This window comes from Phascolarctos cinereus, unplaced genomic scaffold (assembly GCF_003287225.1).
Source record: "Phascolarctos cinereus isolate Bilbo 61053 unplaced genomic scaffold, phaCin_HiC Scaffold_4;HRSCAF=312, whole genome shotgun sequence".
In the NCBI taxonomy this organism is placed as follows: Eukaryota; Metazoa; Chordata; class Mammalia; order Diprotodontia; family Phascolarctidae; genus Phascolarctos; species Phascolarctos cinereus.
Window position 1 is genome coordinate 95,315,604 of NW_027555847.1, and position 24,742 is coordinate 95,340,345.

General features: G+C 41.0%; 1 protein-coding gene across 4 annotated transcripts in view; it reads left to right on the plus strand.

The window, feature by feature from the left end:
* The window catches only part of CARD19 (caspase recruitment domain family member 19), a 39,253-nt gene extending 16,235 nt beyond the window's left edge, over positions 1–23,018 (plus strand). Inside the window, exons 2-7 of one of the 4 annotated variants that reach the window (XM_020999062.2) lie at positions 2,803–2,945; positions 10,071–10,224; positions 18,262–18,321; positions 19,230–19,301; positions 21,039–21,107; positions 22,649–23,018. In XM_020999062.2, the coding sequence (XP_020854721.1) occupies positions 2,803–2,945; positions 10,071–10,224; positions 18,262–18,321; positions 19,230–19,301; positions 21,039–21,107; positions 22,649–22,764 (614 nt within the window). In that variant the 3' untranslated portion in view covers positions 22,765–23,018. The remainder of the gene's footprint in view (positions 1–2,802; positions 2,946–10,070; positions 10,225–18,261; positions 18,322–19,229; positions 19,302–21,038; positions 21,108–22,648) is intronic. The other 3 variants (XM_020999064.2, XM_020999063.2, XM_020999065.2) reach the window with 3 other exon arrangements.
* The last annotated feature ends 1,724 nt before the right edge of the window (positions 23,019–24,742 follow it).

A 24,742-nucleotide genomic window follows, 5' to 3' on the forward strand; every position in this document is an offset into this window, starting at 1 on the left:
AACGAAAAACTACCTGGGATATTATAGAACATGCCAGCGGCAGAGATGGGAAGGGAACCTAGGGTACAGAAAATCAGAGCTGGAAGGGGCCTTCAAGATGAACTATCTGAAGCTTTTCTGGAGGTTCTGGGAAATGGGCTCATGTAATATTGCATATGTTAATTAGCCAAGTGAACTCCAAACTCCTTTTTCCTCATTTTACAGTCAGGTTTCAGAATCATAGGATGTTAGAACTGGCAGGAACCTTAGGAGTTCAGCTAGTCCAATCCTCTCATCATACAGATGAGGAGAATGAGGCAGGGTGGGGGGAGGGGATGGCTAGCAGCAGAGTCAGGGCTACGGTTCAGATGTCTAAACTTTCTACTCCTTTTACCTCAGCTTCTGTAAAAGAGGACAGCAAGGACAGGTTAGGCCAAACATAGTTAACTGTTCTGAAGGAGGAACCCAGACACATTGATTGCCTGAGTGGTGGCAGGCATCCAAGTGTATTGTGAGGCTCCTCGGGGGCACCTTCCTGGGATCTTTTTTTCTGGGAATCAGAAATAAATTGAGATGAAATTTTGGCATGATGCATGTCCCTGATGCAATACAGGGCTAGCTCATTTGGTAAATAATTGATGCTTCAGTATTGAAAAACCCCATGGAATGGCATGCTCAGATCAAAGATATTGACTTGGGAGCCCAGTTAAGTGCTCCTTTTGAAAGCAGTAGCACTTCGGGGCTTGGGAAACTATTGGTATCTGGCTGGTTTAGCTGATGCCATGGATTGCGAGCTCAGTATGAGGAACTTCAGCAAAATGGTAACAGATGGTTATTTGGAATCAAAGACCATGGAATGGAGGAGCTGGATGAGGCTTTAGACATCATCTAGTTTAACCCCCTCTTTATTTTTTCAATAATTAAGCATTTATTTTTTTTCTCCCGCCTCTCCAACCAGTCTGTCAAAGAAAAACAAAACCCTTTTAACAAATAAGCAAACAACACAAATTCTTCTATTGGCCATGTCCAAAAAGGTGTGTCTCATTCAGTTTGTTAATCCATTGCATCTCTATTAGGAAATGATTCTTCATCATTAGCCCCCTGAAGTTATTCTAACACTCACATTTTACAGATGGGCAAGTTGAGGCTCAGAGAGAAGACAAGGCTTGCCTAAAGTCATGCCATGAGTTAATGGCAGAGTCAGGCCTAGAATTTAACAGAAATCATCTTATCAAAAGCCAGGAAATGACAACTCACTCCAAATTGTATCAGAATTGAATATGAGGAAATGAATATTCTTCATGGTCTCCAGAGAAAAAACACTCTGCCAATGAGAAAACCACAGTAATTAGCTGCTATTAGTAGTTCTGGGCCAAGGACAAACCATTTGTGACAAGAAAATGTAGCCCACAGAACTGTATACGAAATCATTTTGTTATGGCCTGGACAGAAAGCACAGAGATGATGGTCAGTTGTGTCTTCATTCCTTTAGCTCGATAAATACATCCCAGTATAACCTTGTAGTTTGTCATTATAAGAGCTAAAACCATCTTCATGTTTGCTATAAACTCAGTTTGGCTGAATCACTTTTTCTGCCTCAGTATATGGTATATTGAAATGTAAAACCAATCAATCAGTTCCTAATATCATAACCCTCTTCTGCTCAAAGACATTCAATGGATCTCTTTTGTCTAGAGGATAAAGTCTCTTCCCACTTTAATCCTGTCCCAATTTAGATAACCTGTCATTTCCTGGCCATCTAGCTGTCATGAGCATGTTTTAAAACACCATTTTAATAGCTAATTTAATAACTGACATTTAATAGCTAACATTTTAATAGCTAATTTAATATAGTGCCTCTTGAGGTTTTGCAAAGCACTTTATGTGGGTAAACTTAGTTGATCCTCGCAACAGCCCCGTGAAGCAGGTGCTGCTATTCTTATCCCCATTTGTAAATAAGGAAACTAAGACTGAAGAAGGCCCCGGGGTCACACAACCAGTGAGCATCTGAATCTGGATTTCAACTGGAGTCAACCACTACGCAGCCTGGCTGCCTCATTTTCATCTTGTCACTTCATTGCTTAAAAACTCTTCAGTGATTCTTCATTGCCTCTAGGATGAAGTCCAAACTGCTCAGCTTGACATTCAAAGCCCTCTACAATTTTGTGGCTCCCTACCTTCCCAGGCGTAGTTCCATCTGTTATTCCTGCATATTTTGTGCCCCAGCCAAATGAGACGACTCTGTATCCCCCAGACAAGCTTTCCTGCCTCTGTATCTTTTTGCTCATGCTAGGCCCTACGTACCCAGAATGTCCTCTTCTTATTTTGCTGTTGAAATCCTTCCAAATCCTGCTAAAAAGCCACCCCCTCAAGCCCTGTTTCTCTCTCCCCCATTCCCTGTCCCAGCTGGACATGATTCTTCTCCAATTTGCCCTCACATGGGACACAGTGCCTCCCTGAATTTTGTGTTGTGGCTATTTGCTTATGCATTCCAGTGGTGCAACACCATTAGACTGGAAGCTTCTTAAAGGTAGGAAATATTTATTTTTGTATCTTCCTAGTTTAGTGCACAGAGCAGGTGCTAATAATTGCTCTTTACATTGAATTCCTGTCCCAAAACCAGTTATTCACCTGGGGACCAGAGGCCTGTAAGACTAATCCTCTGAACTGAATATGAGAATGAGATTCAGGAAACTTGGAATTATCAAATACTTTGAATTGGCAGTTGGCTTTCATAATAGGTGAACTTGGCTCATTTCAAAACAAGTTTTTCCAGCTTGTGACAAGCATGTATAAAGATGTGCATTTGTTTTTGTTTTTCAGATCAGACTTACTGTGACCGACTGGTCCAAGACGCACCTTTTCTTACAAGCCATGGTCGATTAAGTGAACAGCAAGTTGACAAAATTATCCTCCAGTTAAACCGTTTTTACCCACAAATTCTCACCAACAAAGAAGCAGAAAAGGTATTGAGCACTGCTGCAAATGTTTGCATCTGCTTTCATTTTTGCTACCTGCCTTTCCTTTCCTCCAGGGCTGTAACTTGGGCAGAGAGACCTAGACTTTGTATCCATGGATGGCATTGCCCTAGGGCAGGGGTGGGGAATCTGCAGCCTAGAGGCCACCTGTGGCCTTCTAGGTCCTTGGGTGCTACCTTCTGACTGAGTCCAAGTTTTACAGAACAAATCCTTTTATTAAGAGGATTTGTTCTGTGAAGTCTGGATTCAGTCAAAGGGCTGCACTTGAGGGCCTAGAGGGCCACATGGGGCTTCAAGGCCGCAGGTTCCCACCCCTGCCCTAGGTATGCTTATTCCCTATCCCCAAAGGCTGGACCCTGATAGGCTCTTCTCTGCCTGCCTCCACCTTTAGTGATAAGGGTCTCATCTTGGGATGCTCTTTCTTCCTGACTTTAGACCAGATAGGTGAACTGTTCCTTCTCTCTTCTCCACTTCCCCTTACTCCAGGTACAAAAAATTCCTAATTATGACTCTGATTCTACTCATTCCTGCTGGAGCCAAGGTGGAAGGATTCCCAGATGCTACAGAGTTCGGCCCTTTATCTCTCTTAATCAATTCAGTGGATTGACTATGTATGGTCAGAAGCCAGGAGAACATCATTAGTTCTCATAATCATTTTGAAATGTGAGGACATCAGGATTTCTACCCTTGAACTAAAAGTTAATTAAGAAGCATTTTCAGTTGATTTCACAAAAACCAGAGAGAAGAGAGTATCTGGGAGAAGGCAGTCAGTAGTATCAAATCCTTTGGAGAAGGCAAGAAAAGATGAACTCTGAGAAGAGGTCAGCCATTGTATTTAGCAATTAAGAAATCACCTGTAACTTTGGAGAGACCATTTGCAGTTGAACAATGAGTACAGGAGTCAGAGAAATCGAAACCTTCCCACCATAGTTTCTACATGGAAACAAATGAGAACTTTGTTTTATTTTGTGATTGTTTTGTTAAAAAAATTGGTTTTTACTGATATCTTTTGTTTTCATATCACCCTCTTTCACCCACTGTATCCTTCCTCCATCCCTTCCTTTATAATAAAGAATTTTAAAAGAGAAGGGAAAAAAGAAGTTCAGCAAAACTAACCAACATAGCAAAAAAGTCTGATGTGTACACAGGGTTCCACGCCTATGGTCACCCTCCTCCATCTCTGCAAAGAATTGGGGCCAACGGTCACTGAAGATTCAACAGGATTCACTTTCAATTGTCTGGCTTTCTGGGAGAGGGGAGGAAAATGTTTGGAAATGTAGGTGATGTAGAAACAGATTTCAATAACCTTTTAAAAAGCCTTTTTCTAACAGCAATCTTGTGCAGAAGATGTAGAAGTAAAACCTCCATTTTACAGATAGGGAAACTGAGGCTCGAGGAAGTTACGTTCACATTCAGAGAAGTGGTAAGTGAGGGATGTGATGCTTCACCCCAGGACTTGACTTCCATTCTAGCACTCTCCTCACTGTGTCCCCAGGGTTTATTTTCCTTCTGAGCAATGTTTACAACCCAATTCTTTTTTAATCTGGGGTCTTTCATGAGCTCATCTCTGATCCTCTAAGAAGGTAGCATACAGACAGCATTCGTTGCTCCACTTTCTGAAGCATTCAACATGTCCTACTTCTGTCTCTCTGCAGTACTTTGCCCCCTTTCTGCTCTTACTCTCTGCCTGAGGAGGAGAGCTTGGCCATCTCTCTTCACCCCTGGCAGGAAGCCGTCTAACCCCACCTTCCTCTGGGCCTCCAGAAGTCAAAGATCAGACTTGTTAACCTGATTTCTCTCTTCAGTACTTAGCAACTAATTGGTTTCTATTGGAAACTGTTCCAGTTAATGAGATTTAAAGTGACAGTGGTCCTTATAATTGGATAGAAACTGAACAGAAAATTACTGGTCACATTTATTTTGGTCCTCCTTCCCTCTTTTTTTTTTTTTAAAGGTAATCAGGGTTAAGTAACTTGCCCAGAGTTACACAGCAAGTAAGTGTCTGAGGCTGGATTTGAACTTGGATCCTCCTGACTCCAGGGCCAGGGTTCTATTCACTGTACCACCTAGCTACCCCTAGACAGACGATTTCAGTGGTTTAGGAAATTCCCTTTAACAGCGCAGATTGCCAATATTTCTGCAATGTGGAGTCCTAGAGAATTGCCTTGAGGCACTGAGAGGTTGGGTGACTTGCCCAGAATCATTCTGCCAGTGTAGGTCAGAGTTGAGAACTGAACTCAGGTCTTCCTAACTCTGAATTTGCCGCATGGGGTGTTATTCTCTCTTTCTTAGTTTGTTTAAAAAAATGGCTATTACACACCCATAAATTGGCAAAGATGACAAAAGATGGAAAGAGTCAATGCTGAGAGATTGTAGAAAAGTAGGTGCACTGTTGTTGGAGCTGTGCAGGGGTCCAGCTAGTCTATAAAGCAATTTGGAGAGGCAGTTAGGCAGCACAGTGGATAGAGCACCGGCTCTGAAGTCAGCAGGACCAGAGTTCAAATTTGGCCTCAGACCAAACACTTGACACTTACTAGCTGTGTGACCCTGGACAAGTCACTTAACCCCAACTGCCTTAAAAAAAAGGCAATATGGAATTATGCTAAGAAATTGACTAAAAATGACTTTGATGCCATTGCTAGATATATACCCCAAGGAGATGAGTGACAAAAAGAAAGGTCTCATACACACAAAATATTTATAGTGATACTTTTTGTAGTAGCAAATAACTGGAAACAAAGTAGAGTCCCATCTTTTGGGGTACAGCTAAATAAGTTATAGTCTATAACTGTAATAAAATATTACTTTTCTGTATGAAATGATGAATATAATGAATACAGAAAAGCATGGGAAGACTTATAGGAACTGATGCAAAGTGAACTAAATAGAATCTGGAAAATAATATTCACAAAGACTACAATAACATAAATGGAATGAACAGTCACACAAAATAATTAAAACTGATTATGGTAAAGTTATAATGACCAAGCTTAGTCCCAAAGAAGAGGAAAAGAGTATATCTCCTTCTCATCTTTGGAGAGGTAGAAGGGTCTATGAGTGTGGAACATTACAGATAACGTTAGGCTTGGTTACTTAGGTTGGTTGGTTTTTACTAAACTTTTTTTCCTCTTTTCAAAATTCTTTATTATAAGGAATAGTTCTCTGAGCATGGAGTGATAAATTTACTGAGAGTTGTAGGTAATGTCAAAACAAAAGATAGCAATAATAAGTCAGTTGACTCACTGGAACGAAGATATTCCTATCCTATCACTTTGTGTTAGGAAAAGGCAAGAAGTCTTAATGTTTGTTTCAAGAGACAGAGGTACAAATAATAGTAATGATAATTTATTTCTATAGAAATTACATGTTTACAAATAATCTATATGGCATAAAGGATAATTTTTGGTAGCAAGGATTGGGGGATGGGGACAGGTCCAGAACCGATTTCAGCAGTATAAGGAATTCTTATGGACACTCTCTCCACTAGTGGGCAATATGTCTGTAACTTAAAGTCTTAGAGAGCTGACCAGGGCACTGAAAGGTTAAAAGACTTGCCCCTTGTCATGCAGACAATATAGCTCAGAAGCAATTTTAGAACCCAGGTCTACCTGATTCCACTACTCTACTTCTCAGGGCAAGTATTGACATTCCCATATTACTGATGGGGGAAGCAGACTTGTAATAATTAAGTGATTTGCCCAACCAAATTTTTTTTGGTGGAGTTCTGGACCTTCAAGTTTGTTGGTATGAGAAATTATTGGTGTAGGACTCCTTTCATTGATCTAGGTCAGGAACTAGTCAGTACCTTATAGACTTACAGATTTGTCTGGAACACTGAGAGTCTAAGTGACTTCTCCATGGTAACACAGCCAATATGTGCTGGAGGTTAGACTTTCTCAACCTCTCTTAATTCTAGTGCCTTCCCTCTGTTAATTATTTCCCATTTGTCCCGCAACATAGCTTGTTTGTATATATTTGTTTTTGTTTTGTTTTGCTTTTTTTGGGTGAGGCATTTGGGGTTAAGTGACTTGCCCAGTCACACAGCTAGTAAGTGTCAAGTGTCTGAGGTCAAATTTGAATTCAGGTCCTCCTGACTCCAAGACCATAGCTCTATCCACTGCGCTACCTAGCTGTCCCTGTTTGTATATATTTGTTTGCATGCTGTCTCCCCCATTACAGTGTAAGCTCCTTGAGGGCTGGGACTGTCTTTTGGCCTCTTTCTGTATTCCTGATGCACAGTGCCTGGCCCATGGTAGGTACTTAATAAATGTTTATTGATTGTTTGGTTGACAAACCCAGATCTTCTGGGCTCTGAGCCTGGCTCTCTGTCTTCTACATCAGGCTGCTTCCCATCCAAGCCTATATAGTTCATTAAATGTCAAAGGTGGTATTTGAACTCAAATCCTCTGACTCTACCTTGAATTTTTAAAGGTTATTCAGTGAGCCAGTGACAGAGTTGATATTGGCCTCCTAGACAACAATGAGACCACTAAGCCATGATTTTGGAACTGTTATCTCTAGAACCCCAGGTTCCCGAGGCAGTCCTGTATTCTTGGGAGTAAAGTGTGACCATGGCAGCTGCATTTAATTTGTGTCTTGTTCATCACCCCAGGCTTGACTCTGAAACTAGAGCAGGGACTTAGTTTTTTCAGTGCTTGAAAAGTAACCTTTCAAAAATGAATTCTTAGAGTAGGCTATTCACACTTCATACTTGTCCTTTGAGTCATAGCTGCCACACACTGGGTGGCTAATAGCACTGTTATCCAGTCCATTCACCCAGCAAATGGGAAACAGTTTTACTGCCACTCTGCTTGGATGAATTTCCTTTGAAAGATTTTGGTTACAGTTGTGTAACTTAAGTTCCTTTAAATTCTGTTGCCTTGCAATCAGTCATCAAGCTTGAATTAAGTACCCACTATCCATTCAAACAACATTTATTAAGCACCTACTGTGTGCCAGGCACTGTGCTAAGCTCTGGGGATACATTTAATAAAAAGACAGCCGATCCCTTCCCTCAAGGAGCTGACAATGTGATGGGGGAAAGACAACATATGAAAGGAAGCAGGAAAACAGATGGGGGAGAAGACAAGAGAGTATCTTGTTCCATAGAATTGAAACTAGGCAGAGTAGCAGATGCAAAGTGAGGCAAACTGAGAGTCTAGTTTCTGCCCCCTATAAAGGAAGGCATTGGGAGGAGTTTGGTACTCTACCTTCCAATCAGAGGGAAAGGGGGCTAAGGGAGATGGTGGTAATCAGAGCTTGAGTTAGCATGTTGGTGGCGAGATTAGAGGTGATGAGTATATCCTGGGAGGGGCATCTTATTCAGTGGAGTTGAAACTAGGTCTTCTCTAGGGATTCCAAGAAGCATAGGAAAGGAGAGAGTGTATTCCAGGGATGGGGGACAGCCTGTCCAAAGGCTTGAGAATGGAAGATAGAATGCCATGTGGGAGGAAGAGTGAGAAGACCAGTTTTAGCTGGATGGTAGAGTGCGTGAAGGGATGTAATGAAATAATAAGTCTGGATGATTAGGGTGAAGCCAGGTCATAAATGCCTTTCAGAGAAATTTTCATTTTATCCTGGAGATAATAGGGAGCCCCTTAAGTTTATTGGGCAAGGAGGTGACATGGTACTTATGCTAAGAGGTATCATTTATAGTGGAATAAGTGTCCCAGCTGGGGTTCCAGGTTTCAAAGCTGGAAGGGATCTGAAAGAGCATCTAGTCCAATCCCCTTACTTTACAGATGAGGAAACTGAGGCCCAGAGAGGTTCAACGCAGTAGTGTGCAGGTAATTATCTAACAACAAGCTCTCAGGAGGATGGGGAGAGTAGCAATGTACACATAACATACATTTAAGTTTAAACTGCATTATTAACATTTTCTCTATTTCTTTCTTAAGTCTAGAAATCAACAAAAGAATTTATAGCATTTATAGCATTTGCCAATTTCTAAAGTCTAAATGCTCACACTGAAAATTTAACAAAAATGAACAGTGTGAGCCAGTTCTAGCATGCCTGGTTCAGTGACTCATCCAAAATCACATAGGCAGCAAATTACAGAAGTAGGATTTGAACTCAGAGCCTTCTACTCCCAATAACATGCTCTTTCTACTACTCTAGATTCAGAAGTGTTAGGTCTGAGTCCTGATTCTAACAGTTACTCAGTGTATGACAGTAGACGTATCACTTTACAAAGCTGGACCTCATTTTCTCATTCATAAGATGAAAATGCTCCTACAGCCTACCTCTTAGGGTTGTTGTGAGTAAATATTCTGTAAATCTTTTTTTTTTAATTTATGGAATAAAATAAGTATTTCTATAATATAGTATAATAAAAACACATGAAACTGCAAATCTATTATATACAACTTGCTATTCCTTTTTTTCCCTTTTTTTCTTCCCTCCCCCTGACCCTAGAGATGGCTACTATTACACACAAATAGGTGTGTGTGTGTATATGTATGTGTGTATGTATGTGTATATATATATATATATATATATATATATGTATGTATGTGTGTGTGCATGCATGTATGTATGTATACACATACACATATATATGCACATGTGTATGTTCATACATGTATAGGTATACATGTGTGTATGTGTGTGTATACATGTAAAATTATTCTATAGATACTTCTGTTTATCTGAAGCACTATAGAAAAGTGAATGGCTGTTAATAATCTGATGCTTTGATGGATCTATAGTCTCCTCAATGTGGGTACCCTCTCTGGCCATGCAGATCACAACCCACTCATCTCTGCCCATCCTATGTGATTCTTATCCATGTATTATCATCATTATAACTAGCATTTCTATATCACTTCAAAGTTCACAAATCACTTCAAAAATATGTTCTCATTTTATCCTCCCAACAACCCTAGGAGATGGGCGCTATCATTACCCCCATTTTATAGATGAGGAAACTGAGAAAGACCGAGGTAGAGTGACTTGCCCAGAATTACACAGCTAGGTTAACTTTGAACTCGGGACTTCCTGACTTTAGCACTCTATCCAGAGCACCGCCTGGTATGTATTATGTTGACTTTGGCTTCGTTGTGTATGTGGGCTTTGAATTTAGACACTGTGCTCTTCATTCTTTCTGACTTGTAGTTCCGCAACCCCAAAACATCTCTCCGTGTACGTTTATCCGACCTCCTGACCCACCTGCAGAGGAAGGGTGAAAGAGACTGCCAAGAATTCTACAGAGCTCTGTACATCAATGCCCAACATCTGTATGGCAGCCTGCCCAGCAGGAAGGCCATGAGTAAGTTCAAGCCACAAGAGCCATATTGAAGTTGCGTTTGATGGCTGCCATGTTTCAAACATTTGCATTTAGCTTGAGAATTAAGTGTATGGTTTGTTGTTGTTGTTTTTTTAAACCTGTTTATTTGCTACTGTTGTACCTCTTCTTGTTTTTTAAGTCCCTGGATGTCAAAGCCCCCAAAAAGATGCTTCTTTTGACTTTACCTGCTTGCCCTGTTGCTCCCCTGTGGATGCTTTGGCTATAGCCCATCTCTCCTCCCTACAGTGCTCTGGGAGGGACAGATGATGGGGCAGCATTGGAGGAAATTCCAGATTTGGAACAAGCTAAGGGAATTCAGGCTGTTTGAAATTTGGGATCTGAACTGACTGGTGAGAATTGGGGATGGGGAGGGATTGGGCCTTTACTTTAGGCTCTAGGGGACTTAACGGCAGCCCACGTGGCTCTGAGTTGAAAAGGCGGCTGAAGGCCTGGCTAGTTTCCTTTTTAATCTCTAAAATTTCTTTTCAGTTAATTCTGGGTAGAATTTAAATACAGAAAGGAAACATCTGGGTTGCTGTTGACATGTAAAAATACTATATAGGAAGTAGACAATCTAGTATGGCGTGTGTGTATGTATGTGTGTGTGTGTGTGTGTGTGTGTGTGTGTGTGTGTGTAATATGCACACAGACATACACAGTGACACACATGTATATATACATATATAGCTAAGCTACACATGCATTCCCCTCTACCTGCCATGTATGGGATATCTAGCAGTACAGGTATTTCCTAGGCTGATTATAGGATCCCAGATCTAAAAGGGACCTAAGAGGGGCAGCAAGGTGGCACAGTGGATAGAGCACCGGGCCTGGATTCAGGAAGAGCTGAGTTCAAATCTAGCCTCAGACACATAACACTTACTAGCTGTGTGACCCTGGGCAAGTCACTTAACCCCATTGCCTAGCCAAAAATAAATAAATGAATGAATGAATGAATGAATGAATGAACAAATAAATTACTTAATTAATTAATTAACGAAAGGGACCCAAGAGATCATTGAGCTGTGCCCATTGCTAATTAAGAATCCTAACTACAATATCCCCAGCAAATAACGATCCAGTCTCTACTTGGAGAATTTAGTGATGGAACACTTACTGCTTCATCTGGTTGCCCCTTCCACTGCCGGACAATTGCCATTTCTTTAATTCAAACCAAAGTTTACTTCCCTGGTACTTGTCTCAGTGGATGCTAGGTCTCGTTTGCCAAGCCAGACAGAAGACTGCCATTCTAATCCTTCCGGCCCACGATGGCTGTCCAGGTATGGGAAGACAGCAGCGACAGCTTTCCCAGGCCTCTTTCCCTCCAGACTAAAGACCCTCAGAGCCTTCATCCGGCATGATTTCTAGGCCTCTGCCCTAGATTGTTAATGTCCTTCCTAAAATATAGAGCTTAGAGTTGGACTTGTGGCCTGACCAGCCCAGTGCGTAGTTAGACCTGTTACTTCCTTGTTCCAACATCTTTGCTGTATCATGTGTCATAGCACATTTAAATAGCACTTTAAGATTTACAAAGCGCTTTACAAATATTATCTCATTTGTTCCTCAGAACAACTCTGGTGTTATTGTTATCCCCATTTCACAGATGAGGAAACTGAGGCAGGCAGAGGTGAAATGACTTGCTCAGTCAGGGTCACACAGCTAGAAATCTTCTGAGGCTGGATTTGAACTGAGGTCTACCTGACTCTAGGCCCAGCACTTATCCATTGAGTCACCTGGTTGTGTCTCAGGGACTGTCTGATCAGCTATAAATCCAAAAAGATCCCTCCAGCATTATGTTCAACAGTGCATATCATATTAACAATGTGAATGGAGTCCAAGGGCCAGTGAGACCTCACTGTATCAGCCTGATTGTTATTACATTATAATCATATTAAATTATACTGGAATATTATATTACCAAGACAGCACATGTGAACTGCTTTGTGCCAAGTGTGACATGTAGGTCCATGGAGATCAAAGGGTTGTTTTTCAGGTTCCCCACCTAGAATTAACATAGCAGAGATTTGTCAATAACCACTAAAATCATTGGTTATTTCAGTACGTATAGGATCATAAGGAGATTGGAAGAGTGCATCTAGTCCAACCTCATTTTGCAGACGAAGAACCTGGAATCCAGAGGAGTTAAATGACTTGGCCACAATCATACAAGTAGTAAGGAAGAGAGCCCGAGATCTTGGCTTTGGTACGAGGACTTCTGGTTCCCAATCCGGTCATCCTTCCACTTCACTACCACCATGCTTTCGCACTTGTTTTTTATTTTTATCTTTTAAGGCAAGAGTACATTTACTTCAAATAAAATGCAAAGTAGACCAGCGGGGTTCCTCTCCACAGAAAGCCCTCTCACCCTGTTTCTCAAACTACCTCCTGCTCTGGGAGGGTCCAAATCCTGACATTCCATCTTTTTTTTTTTTACCCAATGTTATTCATTTAAAAAATAAGCTTCCAGGGGAAGGAGAGAGGAGAACCTGGGAAGCTGGGGCTATGAAAGAAACAATTGAGGCCTCACCTGTTTGAGTTCTGAGGCCATTCCAAGTTACTCCCAAGTTTGTAACAGAACCATTATTTGATTACCCTTTACCTTACACTCAGTTTATCTCACTTTTTATTTACTTTAGGGATAGGGATAGGGGCTGGAATTAAGGAATTCTTGGATGAAGAAACTCCCTCTGCCAACACTGGTTGGCCCATTCTCTGCAATTTAGAGTCCCAAAGAGTTGTTTGAGTTATTTCACAGGTCACTTTATAGAAAATTGTGTTCTCCCTTTTTATAGACGAGGAAACTGGAGAGACGTAGGTGGGGGAATGATTGTGGCAGACTTTAAATACTAGGCACTGGAGTTGGGAATTTAGTTTATAGGCAATGGGGAGCCATTGAAGATTTTGAGCAGGGGATTAAAATGGTGCTATAGAGATGATTTTTGTGAAAGATGGATTATATAGGGAGAGGCTGGATGCAGGGAGACCAGTTTAGAGTCTGTCACAGTAATCCAAGTATAAAACAATAAGGGTCTGAACTGGGAGGGGTGACAGGAGGAGTGGAAAATATTGCCAAAGAGAAATTGCAAAAAACTGGGTGACTAGTTATAGTGGGTGAAGGAGAAGGATGAATCAAAGATCACCAAGATTTTAAGACGGGGGAAAGGGGTGGGGTGGGGAATATTGGTGCCTTTAATAGAAATGAGGAAGTTGGAAAGAGGAGTGGAGATTTTTCGGGAAGAAATGGAAATGTGGAGCAGGCAAGTAGAGATAGCAGATTAGAATGAGATAAGAAAGAGAGTGAAAAAGGACAGAACCTGAAATGAACCTTGTGGACATTTCCAAACTTGGAAACTGAGCAAATGCCAACTGATGTTAATAATGATCCCAAGGCCCATGTAGTTTTGGTAGTATGTGTATTTTATTGTCTTCTGATTCTTTGAGGTCATCAAAGTCCCTCTAATTGGCCTACAGTGTCTGAGTAAGAAGAAACAGAAGAGCGAATGAGTCACCTGTGCTATGGCAGTTGAGTGGCGCAATGGATAGACAGCTAGCCCTGGAGTTAGAAGACCCGAGTTCAAATGCAGTTTCAAACACTTATACTGTGTGACCCTGGGTTCATCATTTAACCTCTGTCTGCCTCAGTTTTTTTATCTGTAAAATGGGAATAATAATAACACCTACCTCCCAGGGTGGTTGTGAAATTGACATATTTGTAAAGTGCTTTGCAAAACTTAGAGAGCTATAAATACTTGGTGTTATCATCATCATCATCAGGCTACATTGTACATTGGAAACTATTCTGGATTTGTCATCAGGGAACCTGATTGCCTAATAACCTTTGTGACTTCAGCAGTCCTCAATTTTGGCTTCTATGAAATGATGAAATTAGGCTAGAAGATCTCCAAGATCCCTTCTCCTCTCTCTCTTAAAATCCTTAGCCCCTTCAGGGCTCATTTCAGGTGCCCCCCCTCCCGAGGGAAGCTTTTTATAATCTCCTAGTTATTAATACTCTCTCCTTCCCTAATTGATCTTGCATTTACTTATCGATGTAAGTTACTTCAGGGTAAGAACTGATAGAATCCTAGAAAGCACGAAAGAACCTTGGAAGCTACTGAGTCCAACTCCATTATCTTACAGATGAAGAAACTGAGGCTCAGAGGTTAAGTGACTTACCCAGGATCATACAGCTAAGGAATATTTGAGACAATGACTACAAGTATCTGAACCTAGGACTTCATAATACCTTGCTGCCTCTCATTTTGTCTTTATATCCCCAGGGTCTTGTGAATTTAGTAGGCACTTAATAAATGCTTTTCAAATTGAAATTTAGTTCTAAATCCTATGATTCTTTATTATGCAATTTTGTATTCCATTATTGCTGGGAGTTCATCCATTTTGCATAATAGTTGAAGCTAGAGGAGGATATGACCACAGAATCGAAGTTTTTTGTTTTTGTACTTTTGGAGGCAATTGGGTTTAAGTGACTTGCCAGGGTCACACAAGTAGTAAGTGTCTGAGGTTGGATTTGAACTCAGGTCCTTTGATTCCAGGGCAGGTGGCTCTATCTACTGTGCCACCTAGCTGCCCCAGAACTGAAGTTTGTATAGATACAAAAGATTCCTGGTTCAACCAGGAACCAAGAGATGAATCTGGAGACATGTGAAGTGGGGAGGGTAATATCACTTACCAGTCAGGGCTAAGGTACCTGCAGCCCTATCTTCACATGAAACTAGAGTAATAGCCTATTAAGGGCCTGATTTTGTGAGTTAAGTTTTTTCCAGAGTGGTTTAAGCAACAAGAGTGGCACCCATGCTTTAGCACTTGTATATAGGTACCTATGGGATGAAGACATCTTGGGAGAAAAAGGCAAGTAAATTTTATTTCATTACTGACTAAGCATAAATTAGGCTGAGAAGATGCTTTGTGGAAGAAATGAGAAATGGCATGAAGGTGGCCCCAACTTTTCTCTCCTCTCTGGTAGTAGGGATAGCCTACCACCACAGCTATGTTGAGAGAGCTTTGGATCCAGTAAGTTATCTGATCTCTACTTATAATTGGAAAGCTAGTTGGAGAGTTTTATAGCCCCCAGCATATTAAGAGTGTCAGATAGAGAGGGTTCTTTTTTTTTTCCATTTTGCTCATTAGAAAACAGTTGTTCAGTCGTTTTTTGAGTTGTCTCCGATTCTTTGTGACTTCATTTGGGGTTTTCTTACCAAAGATACTGGAGTGTTTGCCATTTTCTTTTCCAGCTCATTTTACAGAAGAGAAAACTGAGGCAAACAGGGTTAAGTGACTTGCCTAAGGTTGCGCAACTGATGTCTGAGGCCAGATTTGAACTCAGGAAGATGAGTCTTCTTGACTCCAGGCCTGGCACTCCATCCACTGTACCACTTAGCTGCTCACAAGAAAACAGAGGACCTTACAATTAAAAATTTTACCTTCACATTTTACTAGCAAAAAAAAGCTTTTTTTATTTGTAAACTGTGACTTAACTATTTTTAAAAGCTTTCTAATTAAAAGTCAATTAAGAAGAAAAATTGAAGGTATGAAGTAATGAATTTTAATTGGCAATATACAGATATCCTACAGCCTTTTGCTAGCACTTTAGGTGATTATAAATTTCTTAATTGAGGATTGTAAAGTTGTTGGGTATTTTTTTGTTTTGTTTTGTTTTTGGTGGGGCCAGGTCACATATTTGGTCTAATTCTTCCAATCACATGGAGTTGCAGAAGGAGAAAGTAACTCTTCTCTCTCCTGGGCTCTCATTTTTACCTCCTGGGTGTGCATATGTTGAAGGTGACGACAGGGGAGGGGGAAAGATGGTGATCCTGGGACCATTTTGGTGAATGGTCTCTTAATTTTCCCAAATTGACCAGTGTTAGGGATAGAGACAATATTCTGAGGGCAAAATGCATTTTAAAACAATACATTATAATGCCAAAGTCTCACAAATATTTCAAATAGTGACATTTGTGATTCAGTTTTCATTACAGTTTGACTTGTGAGAGGATCAAGGGGTTATATTTATCCACTGCAAGTTTTTGATCGGCTTCATTTTGGGAAAATATTGCTCCCCAGGGGAGTTTTCTGTTATCAGCATGAAGAAGAGATTCAAAGCTGGCAGCAAACAGAGAAACTTGACTGTCACTGGGGAGCCAGGCTCAGGGTGGGATCAAGAGAATATACCTGTTGTTGGAAGATTTGATACATATCCCATCTGCCTTCTCTTAAAGACATATATTCACAGCCTCCTTGTTAGTGCTCTCTGACCTGTATGGGCCTGGGACAGGCTGGCCTCTTGTCCAGAGGAGGAAAAAAAGAACCCTCTCTTCTCCTCTCCTAGATTCTGTACCCCATGAGGGCCTAAGTCCATACCCTGTTCAAAGAGATAATCTTTTAAACAGGGCCAGTGATTGGCTACAACACGTTGTTCCACTGGGACAGGGCTGGGGAGGGGGAGAGTTGGCAGTCTGTATTCTCTGCCGATGGATGAAACCGTAGAGAGGCTTACCTATGCAAGTTTTATAAGTCCGTAGGTCAAAGAATGAGATTTTTTAAATGGATTAAAGCAAAGAAACCAGAAATCTTTTGCCAATAACATCACAATCAGTCAGTCAACAAGTGTTTATTTAAAACCTCCTATGTTCTAGGAACTGTGCTGAGAGCTGAGTCTATAAATACCATAGCAAGTGTTATGGTTTCAGGTCCCAGTTTCCTGACTGAGAAATGAGAAACCCACTTTTCTTTTTTTAAAGAAGGAAGCACCCTAGCCTTCTGACAAAGTGACAGCCTGTCACTGTATGCTACAGTATACAATTGATTCCATTGTTGGAAGTTATTTTGACACATGCTTTCTGTGAAGCAAATATTTTCCCCCATTACTTCGCACTAGAAAATGTGCCAAAAGCGTATTTCAAAACTTTTGGACAGTTGAGATGTCCAGAAAATGCTTTGGTCAGAATACAACTGCAGCTACATCTGAGTTTGTAGAGCTCGGTAGGTGTTCTGTTGCCAACAATGTGGCTGTTCTGATGCTGTCTGGCTGAGCCCCCTCAAGATGGACAATACAGATTACTATCCGATGTTGTTTGCCAATATGTCTTTGCAGCTCTGATTTTGACTTAGACCCAAGCTGTACAGGCCACCTGTCTCTTGGCCTGAGGCTCAGGATTACAATTGCTTGTGAGCAGTTGTAGTTATAGAGCAACAGTGACTTATGCTCATTGTCCATAGGCTCTCCAGTCTGTGATCGCAACTCTGTACATATTGGAGACGATGTGACAAAATGCTTAATTGCCCCAGTGCACTTGACTGTTTTTCCCCTCCCTTCCTGGTTAACATGATTCCTATAGAATGTAAGTTTCTTGAGGGCAGGAGCTATTTTGTCTTTGTATTTGTATTACCTTCATCTAGTGCAGTGCTTTGTACCTTTTTTGATCTAGCCCTGTAATTTCATCTTTGTGAAGAATTTTCAGGGTGGAAACAAACTTGTACAAATTTAATATTAATTTACAAATTTAGCTTCTTTTCTTAGAGAGTTTCATCATGCTCACAGTCATATAGCCTCATCAGAGGCAGGGCTTGAGCATAGGTCTTCTAGACACCATGCCTTGTACCATGCTGCCTCTCATCTTACTCGCCATAGGCACTTACTAAATGTTTTTAATTGAATTTTAGCATAATTTTCATTGTAGAAGAGTCTTTAGTTTCTAATTCTCTCTGAGGAGTAGGGCAGGAGGGAAAATTCTAAATTTTCTAAGAGTAAATTTCTAAGTAAAATTTGTAAGAGTAAATTCTAAAATTTCTGAGAGTAAATGCTTTCTCCACCTCCCACCCCACCCCAACATATCATATTGCTGAGGTATCTTTAAAATGGGTATTATTCATGTGATGTTTAATCTGAACTGGAAAAGCAGTTATTAATGATTTTCTTTCATTCACTGTTGCATGACTTGATACCGAAGTGCATGTTTTGCTTCAAGTTCCAAACTAATGGTTGGTGTATTATTTTGTTTCTAGAAACCTCAGATTCCACAGAGCTAGACCCTGACAAGGAGAAATATAATCTAAATGACAGGGGTAAATAAAACATATCAGCCCCTTGGAGGGCATTCCACTAAGTTCTTCATCTCCATCTACCTCTCTATTCATGTACTTCTAAAGTGCCAGTCACCATGGTGATGGGAAGCTGCTTCTTCTGGGTTTTGATTTATTCTTGAATAATAGGAAATTGTTCATATTTTTTCCTCATTGCAGCCATCTAAATTCTTTGTTTTTCCAGAAAACAAAGCTCTCTCCAAACAGATAAAATATATTCAAAAGAGATACCGAGTAGACTTTCTATGTCTTCTTGGAAGAGGGATGGGGTAGGGTGAGACTCTAAACCAGCCAATTAAATCGGGATGCCTTTGGAAAAATTAATTCAAGAGACCAGCCCATTTCTTTTTCCCTCTCAGCCCACCCTCAGAGGTGATTTCATAGTGTGTGAAATGGGCAGCTTCCTATGTTCATTTTGTGGGTTTGGATAAGGAGGACCAAGAGAGGCAAGAAGGAGGAAGCTGTCTATGCTCCACTTCTCACCCACTGTCTTACCCACTTTGGAATATTCCTGTCGTTTGGGTTTGGGTTTGTCTCTACTTTGCTTTCGCATTGCCTGAATAGAAGGGCCAGATTTTCAGCCAGCTCCATTCTGGCCTTTAAATGTGTGCCTGTCGCTTTCCCACGCTGAACAATTTGTATTCTATAGCTTGCATTTGTATCAGTCTTGTGTCTTGCTCCACTGTGGAATATATGGATGGCACTTTTTTTTTCCAATAAAAATGCATGCATGTCTATAACTTATGAACCTCATTCTTTCCTGTGATTCAGTCCATACTGACCATGTGTGATTCTCTATTTTGACTCTTCTGTCTGTTAAGGAGAAGGCCAATTCATGCGGGATCAATTCCAGATGGCATCTTATTTATTCCTTTCTCTTTCCCTTTCAGGTCCCATGTTTTTTCTTGCTTGTTTCAGTGTGGCTGCAGGACTAGCTTTCTTGATTTATTACTGCTCACCAGGTAAGATGGAATACTGCAATGGGTTTTTTTGTTTTTGTTTTTGCCAGAAGGCAATCAGGGTTAAGTGACTTGCCCAGGGTCACACAACTAGTAGGTGTCTGAGGCAAGATTTGAACTCAGGTCCTCTTGACTCCAGAGTCAGTGGTCTATCCACTGCACCACATAGCTGCCCCTACCATGGGTTCAAATGAAATCTATTTCTCTCACATTTTATTATGAAACCTTAAAGTCCTGCATAAATATGAGGCGCCATTATTACTGTGGTGTCCATATGTACAAAATGAAAATTGCCTAGCTCATCCAAACAGGCAGTGTGAGTCATGAACATACAAAACAGACGGCTAGTTTGTGGAGATCTTGTTCTATCAAACCAGCAGTGGAAGATACAGTGAAGGAACCTGGTTTTGCATGGGATTCCCAGGACCACAGAATCGCAGTGCTTATAGAGTCCCTGGTTTAGACCTTTGCAAGAAGGTACGAAGGACAACCTGTGCGCTAGCCAGATGAAACCCTTAGAACAGTGGCTCCCAATACTTTGACTAAGAAATGCACTCTCCCCCTTTCTTAAAATTTTAGTTTGTCAAACCCTTCCTATTTTCCTTACCCCCTAGTCCTGAGTGGTCACAATCTCTAGACATTGTTTCCCAGACCCACAGATGTGAATGTAAGGAGATATGTAGCCTAGAAGATGTCAGAGTAGAAATGTGACCTTTAGGACATTCAGGCTCCTGATGGGCCCTTGACCCCTTCAGTGTTTAGTGCTGGTCCAGGGTCATCAGTTCAATGGGAACTCACCCAGGAGAGCTGCCTGCAAAACAAACACAAAACTAAAAACAACCTCCATCTCATTTAGTGAGGAGAATTGAAATTTTAGCATGATTCGGATGAATGAATCAGATGAGTTGAAGCAACGCTTTCCTCCTTTCCTAATGACAAGTGAAGTCTCTGTACATTGCAGTGTTCACCGGGTGTCTATAGTACCCACTGTTGTTGGTGGGCATGTTTTATATTCCATGTGTATGCAGATCCTGCAGGGTGGAGTACTGACTTCTTTTAAAAACATTTTTTTAAGGCAATTGGGGTTAAGTGACTTGCCCAGGGTCACACAGCTAGTGTCAAGTGGTCTGAGGCCGGATTTAAACTCAGGTCCTCCCAACTTCAGGGTTGGTGCTCTATCCACTGCGCCACCTAGCTGCCCCTTAAAAACTTTTTTTAAAAAATATAGATAGCCAAAAAAAAAAGTATAAAAAAAATATAGATAGCCTTTGCTTTTACCACCACACCTTCATTTCAAAATATCGCCTTTGTCCCTTTCCTCCTAAGAGAAACATCTATTTTAACAAAGAAAAAAAAGAAGAAGAAAGTTGGGGCAGAGAGAGGTGGGAAACAGTTTAATAAAACTAACCAACACAAAAACTGAGTGTGATAGTGTATGTAGTATTCGGCACCCTTAGTTCCCCACCTCTGCAAAGAAGGTAGGGAAATACATTTTCTCCTCTCTTCTTCAGAGCCAAGCTTGATCATTATAATCACACAGGAGCACTGGCTTCTTAATTGAACAGCTTAGTTATCACATTACTGGTGCCATCCATCTTTAATGACAGGAATCCAAGGACTATGCCCCTATGCAGGACACATCTTCACTGGGTGGAGAATTTGAACCAAGCAACCACAGTGGTCCCTCCCAGCTCTGAGATTCTGTGATTCTGTGTCTCTCTAACTTGAATTTCCTATCAGTCTGCAGGCAGCAAGTTTTGAATCGCCTAGGACAGTGCTGGGCACCCTGTAGGTGCCAAAGGCATTCGAGTGAGTGAATAAATGACTATATTAAGTAGCTAAAGGGAATATTGCAGAGCAACACTTGGGTGCTTATTAAAAAGGCCCATAACAATGGACCAACAATGAGAGTGGGGGTGGGGAGGCATAGCTATTGAAATTGAATAAATGCATATAACCACTTGGTGGATGAAAGCAAGCTCCCAAATCCCACCTAGGACAACAGAAACTTGAGGCAGCTGGTAGTTGGCTAAGTGAGGCAGAATAAGCTCATGGAGATATGGCATTGTAGCTTGGACCTCACATGCATCTCTGTTTGCCCTTTTCTGCGCTGACCATGCATTATTTTGTATTCTGGTTATTTAAGTATGTGCCCTGATCCCTCCACTAGCTTTCTAGGGGAAGGAATCTTGGTTTATCTAAATTTTGTGCTCCACCCAGTGCACTGTGGTTAAGAACATAAGTAGTCACTTAGTAAAGGTTTGGTGAAATGAATCAAGTAGTTTAGGATGAGCTGCTTGAATGGTGTAGTTAGATAATGTCAATAATTACTAATGATCATTTTGCTCCCTTCAGACTTTACAAAGCTCTCCTCCAAGTCATGTTTCCTGGTAAATTAAGTAAGGGATGGATTCTCTAGCCACATTGGAAATAAAGAAGGTCCAGGTCCAAACTGTATGCTCATATTAAGGCTTTCTAGCAAACAGAACACATTGTTTTTGGATTTTTTTGTTTGTTTGTTTGTTTGTTTTTTAATTTTTGGTGAGGCAATTTGGTGTGCCCAGGGTCAAACAGCTAGTAAATACAGAACACATTTTTTTTCTGATTCAGTTGGATTAATGCAACTGGATAGTATTTATCCATCAAATATTTCTTTTCTTAAATTTTTCCTAGTGCCCTATAAATCATTGGAAAACTTTAGATGAGAAAGTGGTTAACTCAATGAGTGTTTCATGCTATCACTTTCTATTTTCCAGGGGATTCTGCCTGTGCCAGTAGGAGCTTGCCAACAGAAGTAATTACAAACTTATCTTTAGGGGCAGCGAGAAGAGCTAGGAGCGCTCACTCAGTGACTGGGAGATAAAAATGAGTTTGTCATTTCACTCTGTGGCTGTTCCCTTCCCTGTATCCCAAATTTCATCTTCCCCAAAGTTTACACTAGAACCAAGGGTAGTTTCCTTTATGTTTTTATTGTTGCAGCCAATCTCTAAGAGGGAGAGATCCATACTGTTTCCCTGTTAGCCCATTCAAAGTGGCCACCAGCCAACTTGGAATGCGCCTCATGTTTGATCAGGAGAGACTTGGGAATGGGTTGCTGGGAGCACAATGAGACAGACCCCTGGAAGGTGGCAGCCATTCATCTAAATGATTGAATGATTTTTATTCGGGAGAGAAAGGTAAAAAACAGAGAGACAGGCTACAATAGCCCTGACGGAAAACAACTATCATATTATTCAACAGTCTTTTTCAAAGACTTCTCCCTGGGAAGCATCTCAAGAAGGGGGGTTTGGGGGAGGTTTTGCCCTTGACATGTTCTTTTGTTCTCCTCCTACTCCTGTCTTTTCTTTCAGATCCCAGAGTTCTCAGGGGAGCCAGAAGAGTGATAGGATTCTCTCCTATCATTATTGGGAAACACGTCAGTCATTATTTGTTAGCCTACTTGGAAAAAGGCTGCAAAGAACCATGAACCAAATGTACTTCTCTCTGTCTTCTCATCTCCTGCTCTCTGATGGAGTATATATATCTACACAGCATATCCGAAGTTCCTATACCAAAGATTGCCTGGCCTGACCTTGCTTCAGCAGTGACTGTATCATTGCGAGTATATTCCAAGAGTCAGCCCTGTATCCCCTGCTTTGTTGGTGGGAACAGATCATTTATTTTTTTAATGGCTTATTTTTAAATATTTATAACTTCAATAAAAATAACTTTTAACTCAAACCTTAGAGCATGGCTGACTATATCTAATACACAAAATTTCAAATGGGAACAAGTCTTAACAGGCTTTTTTTTTATCAGATGTTCATCTTTCTCTTGTAGGTGATATAAAAGTTTCCTAAGGGTAAGTAATTGTCTCTTACAAGCAGTGTTTGCAGGATTCTTCAAAGAAGCTCCAAGTGGACCATCTGTGGGAGAACAGAACTGTCCTCCATGATGTAGTTGTCAAAGACTGCTAACATTACTTGAATATCCCTGATCACTTTTTCATGGATAATGGATCTATAATAGATTATGAATTTATCCAAACACTTCTTGAAACTTTTTATGTTTTTACCTTGAACTTCTTGGAATAAAAAAAAACTATATGTGCTTACAACCTGGGAGTAACTCAGTGTATGTTTTCACTCAGTCCAAAAAAAAGCCAAAATAATGTTTTTAAATTAGGGATATCCAGTCTGACTGTCATGCCAGAAGGCATAAGATTTATTCATAGACAAGACACAGTATAATGTGTGAGATAATATGTTGAAGGAGATTCAAGTGTGGTGCAGGGAAGACCCTGTAGATAAATGGAGGCAGAGAAACAGCAGTTAGACGAAAACTAAAAAGGGAGATATTCTGTAATCCGGACTATGAGCTTCAAACAGGAACAAAGATCATAGGAGCCTATATTTAGGAAAGGAAAAGACTTTTGAAGTCCAATCTCTTCATTTCATAATTGAGGAAACTGAGACCTAGAGAGGTTAATTGATACCTTTAATTAATACCTTAATTCTCCCAGGTATTGAGTAGCAGAGGGCAGAGTTGAACCCAGGTCCTCTGACTGCAAATTCAGCATTCTTCCACTGTGCTCCATTTGGGTAATCCTTTCAGTTGCTCTGTTGAAAAGACCTCATTAAGTATAATTTTTACTCTCATACTCAGCAACAAAAAGGTCGTTAGCTGGATGATCTCATTTGTTTCTGTTCCTGGGTCTCAGCTTCACAAAACCAAAGCAGATAAAAAAGAAACTGAACAGTTCCCACCCCCCCCACACACCCCCCACCCCCCCCGCCAATACCTAGTCCTACTCTGAACTCTATTAGACAGCCATACCCCATTGTGAAAGCCTAAGGAGTTAGTTTAAGACAAAGGGCATCTTCCAAATTCCCCAACAGGCTTTGCTTTTCCTTTGCTAGTGGTTTAGCTAGCAGAGAAGACTGGAGAAGATCTCTTGTGATGCTTCCTCTCACATGTGTTTCTTATGGGTGGGGGATGTGAGCAGAGTGGGTTAACCCAGAGTATAGCTGCACTCCTACCAACAGCTTTTACAAACCAACCAAGAGTGCTGGTGGATGGGAGCATGCTACGCCGTTGGATGGTGCCCAGAGCAGGAGCACCAGGGCCTTGCTGAAAGGACAGACGAGAAGTTACACAGTCTGCTACAGAGACAGCAGAGGCATCAAGTGGTGTAGTGGATAGAATGCTGGGCTTGGAGTCAGAAAGATCCAAGTTCAAATCTGACCTCAGACACGTACCAGCTGTGGGACCCTGGACAAGTCACTTAACCTCTGCCTCATCTGTAAAGTGAGGATAACAATAGCACCTATCTCAAGAGTTGTGAGAACCAATGAGATAATATTTATGAAGTGCTTAGCACAGTGGCTGACACAGTAGATCTTTCATAAATGCTTTTCTTCCTTTTAGCCAGGAGCAAACAAGGCGATGAGGTTGTAAGCATTTAC